General features: G+C 34.8%; 1 protein-coding gene across 2 annotated transcripts in view; it reads left to right on the top strand.

Annotated features, from left to right (window-relative positions):
* The first annotated feature begins 1205 nt into the window (after positions 1 to 1205).
* The window catches only part of LOC142335873 (uncharacterized), a 67518-nt gene continuing 52060 nt past the window's right edge, over positions 1206 to 16663 (top strand). The window contains exons 1-3 of one of the 2 annotated variants that reach the window (XM_075384219.1): positions 1206 to 2611; positions 8455 to 8502; positions 10717 to 11251. In XM_075384219.1, coding sequence (XP_075240334.1) covers positions 1424 to 2611; positions 8455 to 8502; positions 10717 to 11251 — 1771 coding nt within the window. In that variant the 5' untranslated portion in view covers positions 1206 to 1423. The remainder of the gene's footprint in view (positions 2612 to 8454; positions 8503 to 10716; positions 11252 to 16663) is intronic. The other variant, XM_075384220.1, reaches the window with a different exon arrangement.

The raw sequence follows: 16663 nt of genomic DNA, 5'->3' as shown, positions 1-16663 counted from the left end.
AGAGAGAGAGAGAGAGAGAGATAGAGATAAAGAGAGATGAACAACTTTGAAAAGTAACCTGAACAGAAAGATGAAATCAGAAAGAATCATTTTCTAACCAATTGGCTCTTAGAAGTCGATCTTGTGACCAATTGACCATGTAAAGCATTCTCATATACAGATTAAAATTGTGAAAAATTATATAACTCTGGAAAATTATATAACGTGAAAATATCATAAACTGATTCTATAAGTTTGATTCTCGAAATTAATTCTATAAAATTGATTCTCAAATTTGTAGTAGAATCTTCATTATTAGACCCTTCAAAGCCAAATAAATTCAAATGAGACAAATTCTAAGAGTGAAGGAGAAAAATTTATTCTTCAAAAGTTTTTATTTTAACATTCTGATTTACATAAAAACATTGTCAAAAACAGAACGTAACAAGGCTTAAAAACCAAAACAAAACCTTTACAATTTATTGCAGAAAAGCCGAAATTATTTAAATTAGTATTTCTTTTTTAAAACCATTTCAGAAACATTGCTTCGCATAAGTTCAGAAAATATTTTTATTTGCTAACGTGAAATGCTAGTATTGGATGATCTCCAAAGTTACGCCAGACTCTTTTTTATTCACAGTTAGACTTAAAGTTTCGGACATTAGATTAAATAATCTGACAAGACTGACAAGTTCTTGACGAACAAGAAAAACTATACGAGTAAAAAAACAATAAATGCCAAAAAAAGCATATGTATTTTTAAGAAAAACAGTCTTTTCATATAAACATCGAGAAAAATTCCACAGATAGCATATCATTAGTGAAGACTAATATTTAAATATTAGTCTTCGCTAATGATATGCTGTCTGTGGCATTTTTCTCGATGTTTATATGAAAAGGCTGTTTTTCTTAAAAATACATGTGTTTTTTTTGCATTTTATGTTTTTTTACTATACAAGTTGTTCTTGTTTGTCGAGAAATTGTCAGTCTTTTTTGCTATAGACTTATCTCCAAAACAAAGCTGTAGTAGTCTGAATAGTAGTAATCTTCGAGTCAAAGCTTATTTAATGAAAAATGATTCCAATAAATAACTTGTGTGTTGAAGTGTTACATTACGTGTTAGTTTCTACAAAAATAGATTTGATCAAACTTCTGTTTAGTTTAGTAGTCATAAATTTATCGATATACTCGTCCGGCAGATCATATACTCTTATTTTAATCATTTTACAACAGTAATAAGTAATTCTAATCAACATATCTACGAATTGTTTTTTGGTAGTTATGCATCCAGACTTATTTTGTTCACTTTGATAGATAAAACACAGCAGTTCAAACAAACGCGTAGCTGTTGATTAAATCTTGAAATGTTATTTTAAAAAATTTTGACGACAAAAATTACAACAAAGACGTTATTTAAAGCCGAGTATCGAATACGTAATTTGAAATGTCCACCTTCGACAAATTATGTGATTTTGTTTCCGAAACCATTGACAAGAAATTGTGCCTGGATGACGAAAGATGGCAAAAGCTTTTAATTTTGCCCTTTGATTACCCGATTCCATTGAAAAATGACTGGACTGTAAAATTAAGCCAGGCAAGCTCAGCAGAAGTAGAAGTGAGAAAATTAGGTTTCAATAACGAAGGAATTCTGTTCACGCGAATCACCCTGAAAAAAGCTGAAAAATTCCTCGGAAACTCCAACGAAGGCTTGAAGAAGAGCTTGGGCGAACTCAAACTGCTTTCGAAAGACTGCGAAAATTTTGCTTTTAAAAACTTGTTTTTCAGCACCCAAAATAACAAGTTCTATCAAATCGTTACTTTTCAAAAATTTGACGATAAATCGACATACAATTTTAAAGAAGTATTACTAGCACGAGCTCATGTAATCAAATCTGCGTTACAATGCTTCACTGGTCATTTTACTAATAGTGTCATATTTTTGATCAGACACAGCCGACAAACTAGAAAAATAGCGAACGAAATTAAAACTAAAATTGAAAACATGGGCTTTTCTGTGTTTATCACAGATAAAGCGTTTAAGTTGCCCCAGAACCACCAAAAATCGCCGTACAAACTTCAGTCAGAATTGTACAAGTTGGTCAAAAATTTAGTCGAAGCCTGCAAAGACGAATATTTCTGCACTCTTCATAATCCAAAAATTGATGTTCTACAATGGAGCGATCCGACAGTTTCGGGGTCAAGCAGTGCTGACCAAAAAAGGGAAGTATTCTTATTTGACTACCTTGACAAAGAAGTCGCACTAGATAGCCAGGAACAAAGTCGCACTAACAGGAAGTTGCAGGTGATTCCCGAAGGCGAAGAGCTCTACTGGGAGGTTCCGCTGAGAGAGACAAAACAAGAAGGAATCTGTCCAAATGAAAGTTTCACCAAAGTTCAAGGAGAGATCATTCACTTCTATGATGAACAGGTTCACCCCTGGTTGGAAGAATTCAGAGGTACACTTGTGTACTCCGTGGACTGGGAAATGTTGAAGCCGTTTATTTCACTTCCGACGGGTCAGAGGCGAGAATTTGATTGGGTGCATTTTTCACAAAAAACAATGACAGTGTTCGAAATTAGTGCTGGCAATCAACGCAGGCCTGTAGCAACAAACGACTCCAGAAAACATTATGTAAGTAAATTTATTGTTTGTATCGAGCCAACATTGTGGCGTGGTGAGTAATCACAGACGAATATAAGATAACCTCGCCCAAGAAATTCCTGTTCTTTCCCATTATAGCCCCCCATGAATTTATAGCCCCCCATTATGGTATATTTACCATGATTGGGGGGGGGGGGGCTATATGTTATCTGACCGCTAAGCTGGGGAGGGGAGGCTAGAATGGGACCCTAGTTGAGAAGACCGAACAAAAACGACGCAAGAAATTTTCGTTGTTTGGTTTTCTACGTAAGAAATGGTCGGCATGTTCGGTTTGTTCGGTATGTTCGGTTTCAAATGTAAGAAATTGTTGGTATGTTCGGTCTAGAACGTAAGAAAGCTTCGGTATGTTCGGTTTTGCAAGATTCGGTATGTTCGGTTCAGAGTGTTAGAAAGCTTCGGTATGTTCGGTTTTACAAGATTCGGTAGGTATAGCCAGAGTTGGTTTGTTTGATTAATAGACGTTAAAAAACTTTTACTGTTTTTGGTTTCATAACTGAGAAATGGTCTGTATATTTGGTTGACAACGCAGGAAACTTTCAGTACGTTGTTAGGGAAAATTGATATACAAGAGTCTCCAGGGTCTAAAAATTGCTAAAAGATGTAAGGTTTGCGGTGAAATCGAATAAAAAGTGTAAGATTTGCGCTCAATGTATGTATGTATACATGTGTGTATGTATTTAGCTAAATTATGTTACAATTTGTTTTGTTTTGCTTGGTTTTACTCGGGGATAGTCTTAGAGCGCCGATTTTTACCGTTTGGTCGAACTCTATTCTAGAAAAGAGGAGGGAGACACCACCAGAAAATACAGGAAAAACTCAAAAGTTGCTTTTTTGAATCAACTTGAGATTATTTTCCGACAGTAATTTATATTACCATCAAATGTTACCATCATCATTCTAACGTTGAAAAACGGCGATACCGGTGCTTTCTTACGTTTGAAAACGACGTCACCGATGCCTCCTTACGTTTGAAAACGACGATGCCGATGCTTTCTTACATTTGAAAACCAATGATACCGATGCTCTTTTACATTTCAAAACCGACGATAACGATGCTTTCTTACATTTAATAAACAACCATACCGAATTTCGCTTGCGATGAAAAAACGACGATACCGAATCTGTCTTACGCCTAAAAACGACGATACCGGTTCATTCTTACGTTTAATAACCGAAGATTTCTCAACTAGGGGAAAGACCAGAACTCCCTTGTTAATTTTTGTTTTCAGATTAATGTGATGGTAATATTTCCATATTTAGATACCAAAAGATTGCATCGATTGGTTATAATAACTTTATAGGAGCACTTCTTTTGACCAAAACATGCTGCATTAAATTTTGAGGTGTTTTTTGCATGTATATTGATAGATCATTGCATGATTTTTCCAAGAATCGGAAAAGAAAAATTCGAACTTTAAATATCTGTTTTCTTGCCCCTGCCTTCTCTATTCTCAGCCGTATTGGTAGCTCACTTCATTATTTTCTTGGGCTTTCAATCTCGGACCTTATCACAATATGTTGTTCAAAAAAATCTATATAAGAACAACTTAAACGTGCGTAAAATTTCCCACATTAAAAAATCAAAGAATCATCTATGGTTCTGGAAAGATTTTTTCTACTGATTCATCCTTTGTACTGATTCATTGATGGAATTTCGGGCATCAATACCGAATGTAAAATAAAGCATCAATTGTGGAATTTGTACTTTACAAATTTACCTTTTGATATGATTTTGAGTAATTGAGTATAAAATTGGTAAAATTTTGATCTCTTGATGAAAACCAACGAGATTGCAAACTGATTTAACTCTCGAATCTTCTTGTGAAAACTCTATTTTCCTTCGTTGCTGCGGAAGGAATTGGCACCAAGTAAAGTAGACGCTTTACATTTACCTAAAGTTCAAATTGGATCCATGTATTTACCATAAAACGTTGTTGGTGGTATGCCAAAAATAATTCAGTGCGGAAAAAAACAAAAATAGTAGGAGTTTTATGAAGATATGCGTTTTTAGCTGATGGTGCATAAATAGATGTTATCATTAATAGATCATGTTGCACAAAATTGAACATTTTTTGACAATTGTGGCACAATTAAACATAGCAAATGTACTGATGCTGAGCGTAAAAACAAATTTCCCCGAAAGTTCAATATTCCACTTTCGTTATTAGAAGTTGTCAAAGATTCAAGTCGACTATGTGCATGCTGGAGAAACAAAAATAATCTTAATTGATGCAAACAATAAAAAAACAAAATGCAATAATTTCAGTTATATCATTTTCGAACAAATTTGCTAGTCAGCTGAATTTAGACACACTTAGCAAGAAACCGTAGGGGTTGCTAAGATAACTGTAAAAAATGTTTTTTCACGAGGCTTTATGAAAAGAGAGTCAACAGGAAAACCATGAACAATATGAATAGATGCAATTTGATTAGAAATCAGGAACTTCAATAAAATGAAACAATCATTCTAATCATTTCACATCCTGATAATTTTTTTGTTTCTTTTCTCTGGAAAAAGAGTTCTCTGCTAATTTTTGACTCAAATTTAAATCGAAGAAAGATTGGTATCAACACATTCAAAAATATCAAGGTTCTCAAAATTTAGTTTTTTAATTTGCAAATCAACTATAGTTTTTCATAGTTAATCAAGGATCTAACTTCACAAATAAAAATTCTAACAAAGAATTTCCTTCAAAATTTTTGGTAAAAGGTAAATTACGCAAGAGCTTATGGCCTTACTTATTTTAAAACACGATAATTTTTCAGAAATTGAAAAATTCATCTTCATGAAAATAAGCCACACTTTAGTGATGTTTTTTGTTTGTGCTCCGCATCTGAGTGGGTTCATACTTTTTGCTTCCCCGACGCACGTGCCCTATTCTTACTTAAGAATTTTACTATGTAATGTGATGTGATCGGTAAAGGAGGTGAGCATAACTTGACGGGAGGGGGGACAAACGGAAAAACCCACTCTATCTGTTGTTTCCCGTTGTTTCTAAAAAGTTTATGGATAGAAATATTATTGAGCCGCCAACCAATTGAAACGTTTGAGCATCATGCTGAAACAAACAGATCTCTAGATGAAGAGACAAGATTATTAGAAATCAGAGAAAGAAAAGAGAATTGTTTCATTTTTCAAATTTATACAAAGTTTGTCAGACCATCCAGAATATTCAAAAATCATTAACTTGAAAAGTTAAAAATGTCATCTTCATGACAAAATACTCTAAAGAAAAAACCTCAAAAGAAAAGATAATGGAAAACTAACCTCGACAGAGGAAATAAGCAAAATTTCGATTTGACAGCTTTTATGAACATCAATAATTATAAAATATTCTCATCATTTAATCTGTTCTCAGACTTGATAATCGGTTCTCCGCTCTCAAGTTTTTAACAAAAAAAAATATTAAACCTACTGCTATTTCGGTTTTTTGATTTGTACAAAAATCTGAGGATTTTCTAAGGAACGTCTCAACGGATGTAAAATGTACTAGATCTGCTTGGCGTTTGAGTTTCACAGGTGCAACTATTTGTATCTTCCATAATCAAAAAAAGGAAGTTGATTTCTCGAATGGGGAAATTAAAAGAACAATTCCCACTGAGTTCTATTTTCTTTCCATGTTTGATCGGTTTTTTTTCAATCTTTTCCAATGACCAACTCTTTTCAGCTTTACCATTTTTGTACGCTTCATCTGTATTAAACTTCGAAAGTACGAAATAAGTCAAAATTTTTATGAAATAAACAACACTCTAGAGGCAATTCCCCATTTTACAAAGATTTCGGAACAATAGCTATCGTTGAAATGCAATTAATTTAAAACTCACGAATGTCTCTCAGAAAATGAAATAGTTCTCTGGGAAAGGCATTAAGCAAATGAATTTTCCAGAATAATTAAAATTTTGGCAATTAAAAGGACTGAACAGAGTTTGACCCATTTTCTTGCAAGAAAATGTAGAGTTGATTGAAGCTTCTCTAGAAAATCAGTAAGATAAGACATTTCCCTCTAAGTTTATCCAAATGCCACAGAATTTAGAGAAAAAAGGCGTGTTTGACTGTACTGTGCTTGCATTTTTTAAACACAACAACAAAACTGTTAAGTAGCAGTCATAGGGGACACTTATTTCACAATTGAAGATTTTCAATAATGATATCGATTCGACAAACCTTTTTAATATCAAGGAAAGATTAAAACCTTTTATTTGAGCTACATTTCTGGGCCGGACTGAACGTTAAAACGGTATATCAATAAGACATAGGTGTGCTCATATAACCTTACACTCAATTATTAAATCAGATACATTTACTTTGACAAAACGGAACCAATGAATTAATTCTTGTTGGCTCACTAAAATTTTGGATTAAATTGTTGTTCAGTGGTATTTAAACTATTTTGTACCAGTGGTTTATAGACATATTGTGAATTATATTCTTGGATTTGTTCATCATCTCAAAATGAATTTTCTAGTGGGCGGCATGATGGTTTTTTTGCCATCAATTGTCCCCCTGATCATGCTATTTTCAAAACTGCCAAGCTACTCTCATAGGGTAGTGGACTATCAAATTGATAAAGTTTCCTCATCACATTGATTACAAGTCGACCTTTGATCGTTTGAAAACATGTTTAATATTGAGCAATGAATATAATAGGGCTCTACCGGGAGAACTTTGGGAAAAAATTTAGAATCACCAAGTTTTTTGAATGAAGCACTTGTATGAATGTAATTGTTGTTTATTAAAATTAAAAGTATTTCTGAAGGAACGTCGAAGTATTTTATGGAGACGATTCGAAGGATATCAAAACCCTAAAGACCGCATAAAAATTTTTTGGGCAAATCCAAGCCATGGATTAGTGGATGAACCACAAAATGGACACCCTGAAGGGTATCCAATTTTTCCAAAGTTTTGCATCAAAACAGCTGCTATTCAAAAACTCTAATCAACTATATATGTAAAATTTTAAATAAAGAGATGTCGAAACATTTGTTCTTCTCATCTGAATATGTAAAATAAACTCATCGAAGATTTTGAAAAAGAAAATATAAGCAAGAAGGACGATACATACTTAAAAATTCTAAAGACCTTAAGGTGTGATACTATTATTACTCTTATACGGAGAAGAAATCAAATTTCTATGTTTTTCGATTTTTTAAAAAAATTGGAAAGTATATTATAAAATCGAGCAAGAAATTTTTTAAAAAAAAGGCGCTTTCCAATTATTCTTGCAACTTTTTTCATTCAATGGTTTTTTCTTCAGAATCATGGTTGAAGTTATTAAATGGCTGAACCATTACAATTTTGGCAAATTTTGAAACTGCTTTAGTTTTTTTCATCTGTTTTCCCTAAACAAATAACCATTTTTTAAAATCTTTTATACGCATCATTGATAATTTATGATGATCTTGCTCATTGTCAAAAATTGATCATTGGCTCCAAGCGTATGTACTAAACCGTAAGCTAACCATCTTCAATTCTCATTTTTGAGAAGTTCTAATAATGCAATCAAGTGGGTATCGGAATTGATGTTAAAAGACCATCTAGCGCAGCAATTTATTCGAAATTTTTTACTCTGATGGAGTTTTTATGTGTGGTATGTAAAATTTGTGTGGTATGTAGGTTCATTCATTGATTGTCGGATCCAATAAAGATGATTGCAAGTCTTATTTTAGAATCGGATGAAATAAACTGCTCAAAATTCCAAAATTTTAAAAGCTTCCGCACCATGCGAAATTTGCCTCCCCTAAGTTTCCCTCAGATTAAAGTATGTGCACTGAGCTTATTGTAACATTTTTCGTTAGCAAGTTTTGTTGTTTAGTCACTGGTTTATCCCAACTTACAGTGGATTCAGGAGTTACAAAAAACAGTAAGTGATTACCAAAATTCTAAGAAATTAACAAAGCATTCAAAAACTTCAAACATGTGAAAATTGACGTGAATTACTAACAAGAAGTAATTAACCTAGATAATTGAAAAAAATTGATGAAATTGCCCAGTTCTTTTTTTTCAATATTATCAGCTTCCACCCGAGACCCTGCACAATGACACAAACATATAATTGAACACAAATGAACTTTGAACACAATTTCAATTTGACAAAACAGAAGAAAGAAATTACAAAACTGGATTATTCTGTAACACTCCTCTCCAAGAGCCAAAGAGTGTTCATCTCAAACAACAACAACCAATTTTGTGTTTTTAGTACGTTTTATCAATAATACAGATATACAGCAATAGAAAACCCCTTTTGTTTTCCATTCTAAAAAATTGACAAATTGATTCGTAGAAATTTTCTACCCAGTGCATTGAAGTATTCCAGTTTGTCTACTATTTGTGAAATCTGTTAATTCGTGAAACCAAAAGTTTCATTCCTGCTCATGTGTTAAACATAAAATTTGCTTGTGACAGAGAAGTCAATTCACGAAAAAATGTTTTCACTTTTTTTCAAACCGTTTTTATAAATGAGAAATTTCTCTATTTTTCGATAAACAATGAAATTTGATTTTTGATGCTCAGTAAGCTAACAGAAATAATTGCAATCTAAATTTGTTGTTACTGAAGCATACTTCTAGGTACTTTGAGGAAAGCAAACTAGAAGACATTTTAAGATAACTTCACTTCTTTATTTATTATAAAATTATTCAGAACTCTTTTACGGAAAAATTCCGATGTAATTGCTATTAAATCTTAAACATAAAAACAGGCTGTGCTCAATTTTTTTCCTATTGTTGATCGAACGTTCAAACTGAATCTAACTCGAACAAAACCAAGTCAAAACCAAGTCAAAACCATTTTTCATATCCACTATTTCTCTCATTGCTAACGAAACTGAAATGCGGATTAATTGTAGGTTGCTATGGTAGTGATGTAAAAAGATAAATACCTTCTGACGAAAATTTGTCTTTCAGTTGAAAGAACGCTAAATAACTAAACAAACTTCAATTGTAACTTTTCTGTTATGTCCCTCGGAACTTAAACTTAGAGATAAAGCGCGGACCTTTTCTGTTTCTGCCCTTCCTCTCTCAGCTTAGTGGGAGCATATTTTTTGTACTCCTAAACGCACGCGCGATATTTTTTACATAACTAATATGTAATGGCACCACGTGCTCTGTAATGGGGGGGTACATAACGTACTGGGGGGGCACAAACAGAAAATCCTAAATCGGAATATCGTAATGATGTTCTTAAGCTGTCTTAATTATTCGACTATTTTATAGAAAAGGAAAATCAAAATATAAAAATCTACGAATTCTTAAGTTGACCGTTCATATGTTTTTGAAGCAGATTGACAATCCTCCAAAGACCAGTGACGTATGCAAAGTTTTTGGTTCCAAAGGTTATGGGTTCAAAACCAATTTTTCCATATTTTTAGGGCATTGAAATGAAAGAACTTGATGTGGGGATGATTTGACGAAAGAGGGTTTTTTCAGATGTGTTAGTTTGATGCGGAAAATCTGCGGTTTTATGACATGAAATCGAACAGAGAAGAAAACTTGAATATCTCACACTGATGTGAAACTTTGCAATAAGCCCAAAATGTCCTATGAGGTTTGAAGTGGAAAAGATAAAAAAGTATCCCGATTAATTCCTCTTCCCTTTTCAAGATGAAAATCTAGACCCAGTCCAAGTCACAGATAGCCACGCAAATACTGACCAGCACCAATCTAAGCGCTCTTTCCGTATATCAGACTGCAATTTAAAACGAGAAAAATGAGAAACTGCAAAGTAAATTTTTTTATAGAATTTATATTGATCTGGTCGAAATTAAGTCGAATTGGCTTTAATGATAATAATTTCTTTACTTATAATAATAATCAATTCGTTCTCAAACTGATACCAAATGACAGAATAAACATACAATCAGTAAGTTATCATCAGTTTGCAAGAGAACCAAACTTGATCAAAAAGTGTATGAGAACCAAACTTTTTTCTCTTGATCAAAAAGTGTATGAATTTCTTTGGGGCTTATGTAGCTATTTACCTCTGGATGGGCATGTGTTTGTCTTAAAACCGCTGCCAGAAGCTTCAGAAGCTTAGACTTTCATTAGCGTAGTTTAGATAAATCATGAATACTATTTAGCTGGATGGCCCTGATATTCGAAAACTAAACCAAGTGTTCGGGTCAATGTTGCCCTTCGTGAACAACCTGCTGCATTGTGTATACCGTCACATTAAACCCAATGCATCATCTGACGAAACACTGACAGACCTGACCAGTTTTCGGAAAAACTGCTTCAAACTCGTCATTTACGACAAAAACTTTTCCAAGGATGAGTGGGACAATTTTCTGAATGAGACACCAGTTCATAAATTCATATCGCCTGAAGCTCTGGAAATTTTGACACATGTTTCTGTGGCAAATAATTACGTAATTGATTACGTATGCATTGCTGCCAGCGATCCAAATTTAAGACGCAAAGATATGACGGCAACAGTTCAGTTGTACCAAATGAAACTGAAAGCGGACTGGTGTCGCGCGGAGTTGATCAGATCCGGAGAGACAATGCACGACTTGTTGTCACAGAGGTCAAGAAATCGGGTTTCGGGGGCTGATTCTAAGCTACTGCAGACAATGAAAACGATTATCACATTGGCAGCTCGCAAATACTACTCGGGTGAGTTGTTTGTTTTTTGTTGGTAAACTATAATCTAAATGCCAACTAATTTGTTTGCTTATAGCCTTAGTTGAGAAGAACGAATACAAACGACAAAAAAATTGCAAGAAATCTTCGGTATCTTTGGGTTCAAACGTAAGAAAGCTTTGGTATGTTTGATTTGTTCGGTATCGTCGATTTCGAACGTAAGAAAGATTCGGTATTGTCGTTTTTGGACGCAAGAGAAATTCGGTGTGTTTGGTTTGAGAAGATTCGGTATATTTGGTATTTAAACGTAAGAGATCGCCGGTATATTCGGCTTCAGGCATAAAAATTGTCGGTGTTTCCCATTCGAAAATTTCGTTTTTCCTCTATATAATGTAGTTGAACTTTATGATACGGTTTTTCTTGCAGGAATTTCAAGCTTTTTTCTGAGAAAAAAATTCTGAAAGAATGTGCAAACTTGTCGTACAGATTAGCAATCTGTAGGTTGAGTTGATTCGCGGTGCCGATTTATTCAAACTTAGTGTTCCAAATTATGGGTTAATTCGCAGAGCGAAATGACACTTAATTTTGATGCTTGTTGAATTTATGTTCTTAATACAGAATTATTGTAGAATTGGTGGAGCGAAAGTTCGTTCTCTTTTTGAATGGGTATTTCGCTGATCGAAATACGCTTAAATTGTATCTTGTTTAAATTAAGGCTTTTTGCAGAGCGGAATCTAGATTAAGAGAGAGACAACTAAATTGAATTCAGAAAATGAGCAGAATGATTCCAATTTAAGATTAACTAAAACTGATCAACAATTTGTTCACAATACTACATTTCCAATTGTGGCAACTTAAAATCGCGAGACAACATGAACAGACAAAAGATATCATACACGGGATGTAAACAAAATTAAAATTGTGAAAACATAAGATTTGATCTTCAGAACAAGAACTAAATGATGAATGAAAAAAGGGTAAATGAAAATGAACTAAATTGATTTAAATTAAATTGAACTTGATTAGCTGCACCAAATCAATAGCCCCCCCCACTAGCATGTACTATTGTACCACATTTCCCCCTTGACAAAAATAAATGACAAAGTTATTTATCAGAAAATTAATAACATATGTACTGGTTAAATAATTATTACTATAATGTTTTGAATCAGAGTTGTTTCATTTGTTAAATGTCAACAGTTTTTGGTTAAGTTTTAGTCGCTATCGCTTTCATAATAATTTTCGGCTTTGCCGACTGTCATCGCTGATTCTGGTCCATTGTAATTGAGCGAGACGTAGAATTGTGTAGGGTACGATTGTGTCGGTGAACATGGGCCGACTGTAAAGTCAGTTTCGCTTTGTTGGGTTTGGGCAGCAGCTGTCTGTATGGCGGAGATTATCGATTTGTTCTGGATTTGTTGTTGCTTGATGATTTGTCTCCTTTTGTTTCTCGCAATTACACCAGGACAAGTTGTTGTAGGGGGACAAGTTTGTACTGATGTGACGGATTCATCTGATGCGGTAACCGAAGTTGTTGAACGTTTTCGTTTTAAAGAAATTAATGCAGCTGAGGCTTTTGTAGCGGCTTTACGTTTGGGTCTGCTATGTGGCTCCGCTATAACGATTGAAGTAGATGGCATCTCCATTGGCACCACGAAATCAGTTCTTATTTCGGCGGGTTGTTTTGGCGGTGCTGTTATTATCGATCTTTTTGGTTTAGTGGGCATTCGTACCCGAAGAGCGCGTGTGACATTAGAATGTATAGAAGCAACTGTACTGACACCATCGGCTACTTTTCTGTGCTTCATGCGTTTTCCTCCCTCTAGCTTCCTCCTTAATTCTTTCGCGTGACGGCTGATCAGTTCCTCGGTTGTTTTTCCTGTTGGTATCTTTGGTCGTCAATTTGCGTAGACCTGTAGTTCGGTTTGACGTTCGGCTTTTGTACCAAATTTCGCTAATTCTGATATTCTGATAGTTACGTCTCTCTTTCCTGGTTCTTTAATGACTGAGGTAAAAGTATCCGTTTTTACAACCGAAGATCCAGGCGCCAACACGTCGTATAAGCCAACGAGGCTTTCCTTTGATCGTTTCGTACGCGGTCTTTTTTTCGCAAGTTTTACTTCTAATGAAGCTTCTGTGCCTGGTACTGATTGTCCAACGTCTGGGTGGGGAATTGTTCTTGATTCCTTGTTCGGGTCCTCATTTTTTCTTTTTGTCGCATCTTTGCTCAGTCTGTCTTTGTTCGTCTCAATTTCTGTGTCGCTGCGTCCGTCATTGTTCCAATTTTCATCAGCAATGAGTTCATCCCATCAGACAGTCTCCAAATCTATATATTTATTTGAAATATTTTTGTAGTCTAGACTTTTTGGGTCCGGTTTAGTCGTTATATTACTTAATGGAGTATTCGGCTTTCTACCAAAATGTGCCTCAAATGGCGATATATTATTAGTCTTTTGACGGCATATTCGGAGCTGATAAATTATTGAATTAATTGATGCTTTCACATTGAATTGATTTTGCGCCGCCGTTTTAATGCAAGCTAAGCGATTCTTGATTGTCTGTATTAGCCTTTTCAACTAAGCCAATTGCTCTGCTATCGTGTATTGGAGCTTCGATTAACTGTATGTTATTTTGACAAAAGAATGTTTTAACTTGTTGTCCCGTTTGGCATCGAGCTTGATCCAATCTAAATGTACGGGGTATACCGTGTAGCAAAACATATTCTTGAAGAAATTTCAAAATAATATCTGCATTAGCTCTATCAAATACTTCTGCTGTTGGAAATTTTGAAAATCGATCAATACATGCAAGAAAGTAAATCTCTTGATTTTTTTCATTATAAATTGGCCCTCCAAATTCAATTTGAATTTCTTCATTTGGAACTTTGCATAACTTTAATGGTGCCCATTTATTAGCAGGTATAATAGATTTTAAATTTTTACCAATCTTGACACAGGGGTTGCATTTTGCAGTTTTTGTAGCTATGTCCCTGTGCATATATGGCCACCACGCGTGAGTTGCCATATCGGTCATCCCCCATGTTCCAGGATGAGTTGCGTGGATGGCGTCCACGTATGCGTCTTTGATGGCATGGGGAAGGGCTATCCTGTCGTCGATGCAGACACATCCATTCCTAACATGTAGATCTTTCCAGAAAGAATAAATATAGGGTGATATCTGCTTGCATCGGTCCTCATTTTCGGTTAGGATGCAATCTCGTATCTCTTTCAGAATCGCATCCTTAGTTGTAAGGCTGGCCATCAGGGAACTGGAAAAGATCTTTGAGAGAGCGAAATTGAAGGAGTCCAAATAAAGATCATCTACAGAAGGCGAAGTGACTGTTGTCATATCAGTGGTAGGGGTGATTGTCGTCGCGGGTACTGCTTGGGCTGATGACGGTCCTGCATCGTCTGCAAATCGTACTCTTGAGGGCGTCGATTGTTTGACTTGCATCAAAGTTTCATTGTCGGAGTTTGATTGAGACATCATGTATGCTTTATTGAATTTGTTTGCAATTTCGTTGGAAATTGTTCAATTCGAGTAGCGACTGTTTGGTAGAACGATTCAAGGCAAAAAGCGAGTGAGGAATGTTAGCTGTCTCGATTTGAATATTGGAATTTAAGTTATTTGGTGTTAATTTGTTAATTGAGTTATCAGTATTCGTAATTGTAGAAAATTCTGGATTTCGCGGTGCGAATTCACTGCATAATATGTTAGAGGAATTTGGATTATTTGAGGCTCGTTTTGTAAGCGGATTTCGCGCTGCGAAATCGACGTAATTTTCTGCATTTATTAAGAAGCGTTTTGCACCGCGTTTAATTACATCCAATTTTGCTACTATAAATTGCTCGTCATATGTAGATATATTAACGGCTTTTTGTTGCGGGTCGCGAGAGATATAATCCACTAATCCCATTTTTGAGCCGGAGAAATGATCAATTGAATAATCAAATGGTAGTAATCGATCTACCCAACGTGTCAATCGACTATTATAAGATTTGTTAGATCTGTTCTCTCTCATGATTGAGAGAAGAGCCCTATGGTCAGTAATTACAGTAAAGGGTTTGCCGTATAAATAATATTTAAATTGTTCCACGGACCAGACAAAACCCAAAAGTTCGAGCTAATTTATGCTATATCTGTCCTCAACCGAATTCAAGAATCGTGACGCGAATGCTACTGTATGCCAACCATTAGGTGTTCGTTGTTCTAATGCACATCCCAGACCTTTACGTGAAGCGTCGCATTTAATTCGTGTTTCTACTTCCGGATTAAAACGTTTGTTTTCGGTATTTTTCGCAATTTGTTCTTTAATCAATGAGAACTCCTTTTCATGCTCATCTGTCCAGAGAAATTTTGTATTTTTCTTAAGCAGAGGTCGGAGTGGGTAGCATAGTTGTGACAAATTTGGAATGAATTTTCCTAAATGGTGTTCTGAACCCATAAGCGATCGAAGTTTCTTAAGGTTTGTAGGTGCTGATAATTTTCCGATTGCATCCGCTTTATTTGATAGTGGAGTTACACTTGATTGTGTAATATTATGTCCGAGCCATTCAATTTTCTCTTTTGCAAAGTGACATTTTGCAAGATTTATTTGGAGATTTCCTTGATCTAGTTTTATTAGACATTTCCGTACTAAATCGAGATGTTTTTCTATTCCACCTCTGCTCACTACCAATATATTGTCCAAGAAACAGAAAGTATTATCCAGACCTGCGAGAGTGCGATTAATAGCTTTTTGGAATTCAGCTGGCATATCCGTAAGACCGTAAAATCCAGTTTTAAAGCAATATCTGCCAGTCATATCTCCGCTTACGATATTAAAGTTACAATGGCGGGCCGTATCACTGTGTAACTCTAGTTGACTATAAGCGTACTGCAAATCAAGAGTTGTAAAATAAGCAGTCTCTTGCGGCGCCGTTGACAGTGTTTGTGAAATCGTTTGAATTAGCTAGTCTATTTTTGGCATTTGATACTTGTTTTTGTGCATAGCTTTATTTAGAATTTTGGAATCTAGTGCTATTTTGATTGACTGATCCTTTTTCACTGTAATGATTATTGGAGAGATAAAAAAATGATCAGAGCAATTAGTCAGTTTTTCTATATGACCTCCGTTTAGCATTTTTTCAAGTTCAATTTTCACTTTCGGTTGAAGATGTATTGGCACTTTTCTTCCTTTTTGATGTGTTACTCGATAATTTTTGTGAAATTTTTGTGAAATTTTGAGTGATGTTTAGATTTGCCGATTCGTGAGATAAATTCTGGGAATTCTTCTGCTAACGACCTTTTAACCGCAAAAGTTTGATCTATGTTATTGACTACTACATTCGGGCAAGGTTTCTGTGATATTATTATGCCTAATTGATCAAAAAGGTCTCGTTCGAGAGTTGGTCGGAAACCATCAGCTACAACCGTAATTTTTGCTTTCTGGATTTTCCAATCGTT

Source organism: Convolutriloba macropyga, chromosome 3 (genome assembly GCF_964194025.1).
Source record: "Convolutriloba macropyga chromosome 3, txConMacr16.3, whole genome shotgun sequence".
In the NCBI taxonomy this organism is placed as follows: Eukaryota; Metazoa; Xenacoelomorpha; order Acoela; family Convolutidae; genus Convolutriloba; species Convolutriloba macropyga.
Note: the sequence above shows the minus strand (reverse complement) of the source record. Positions and strands in the feature narration are given on the sequence as shown.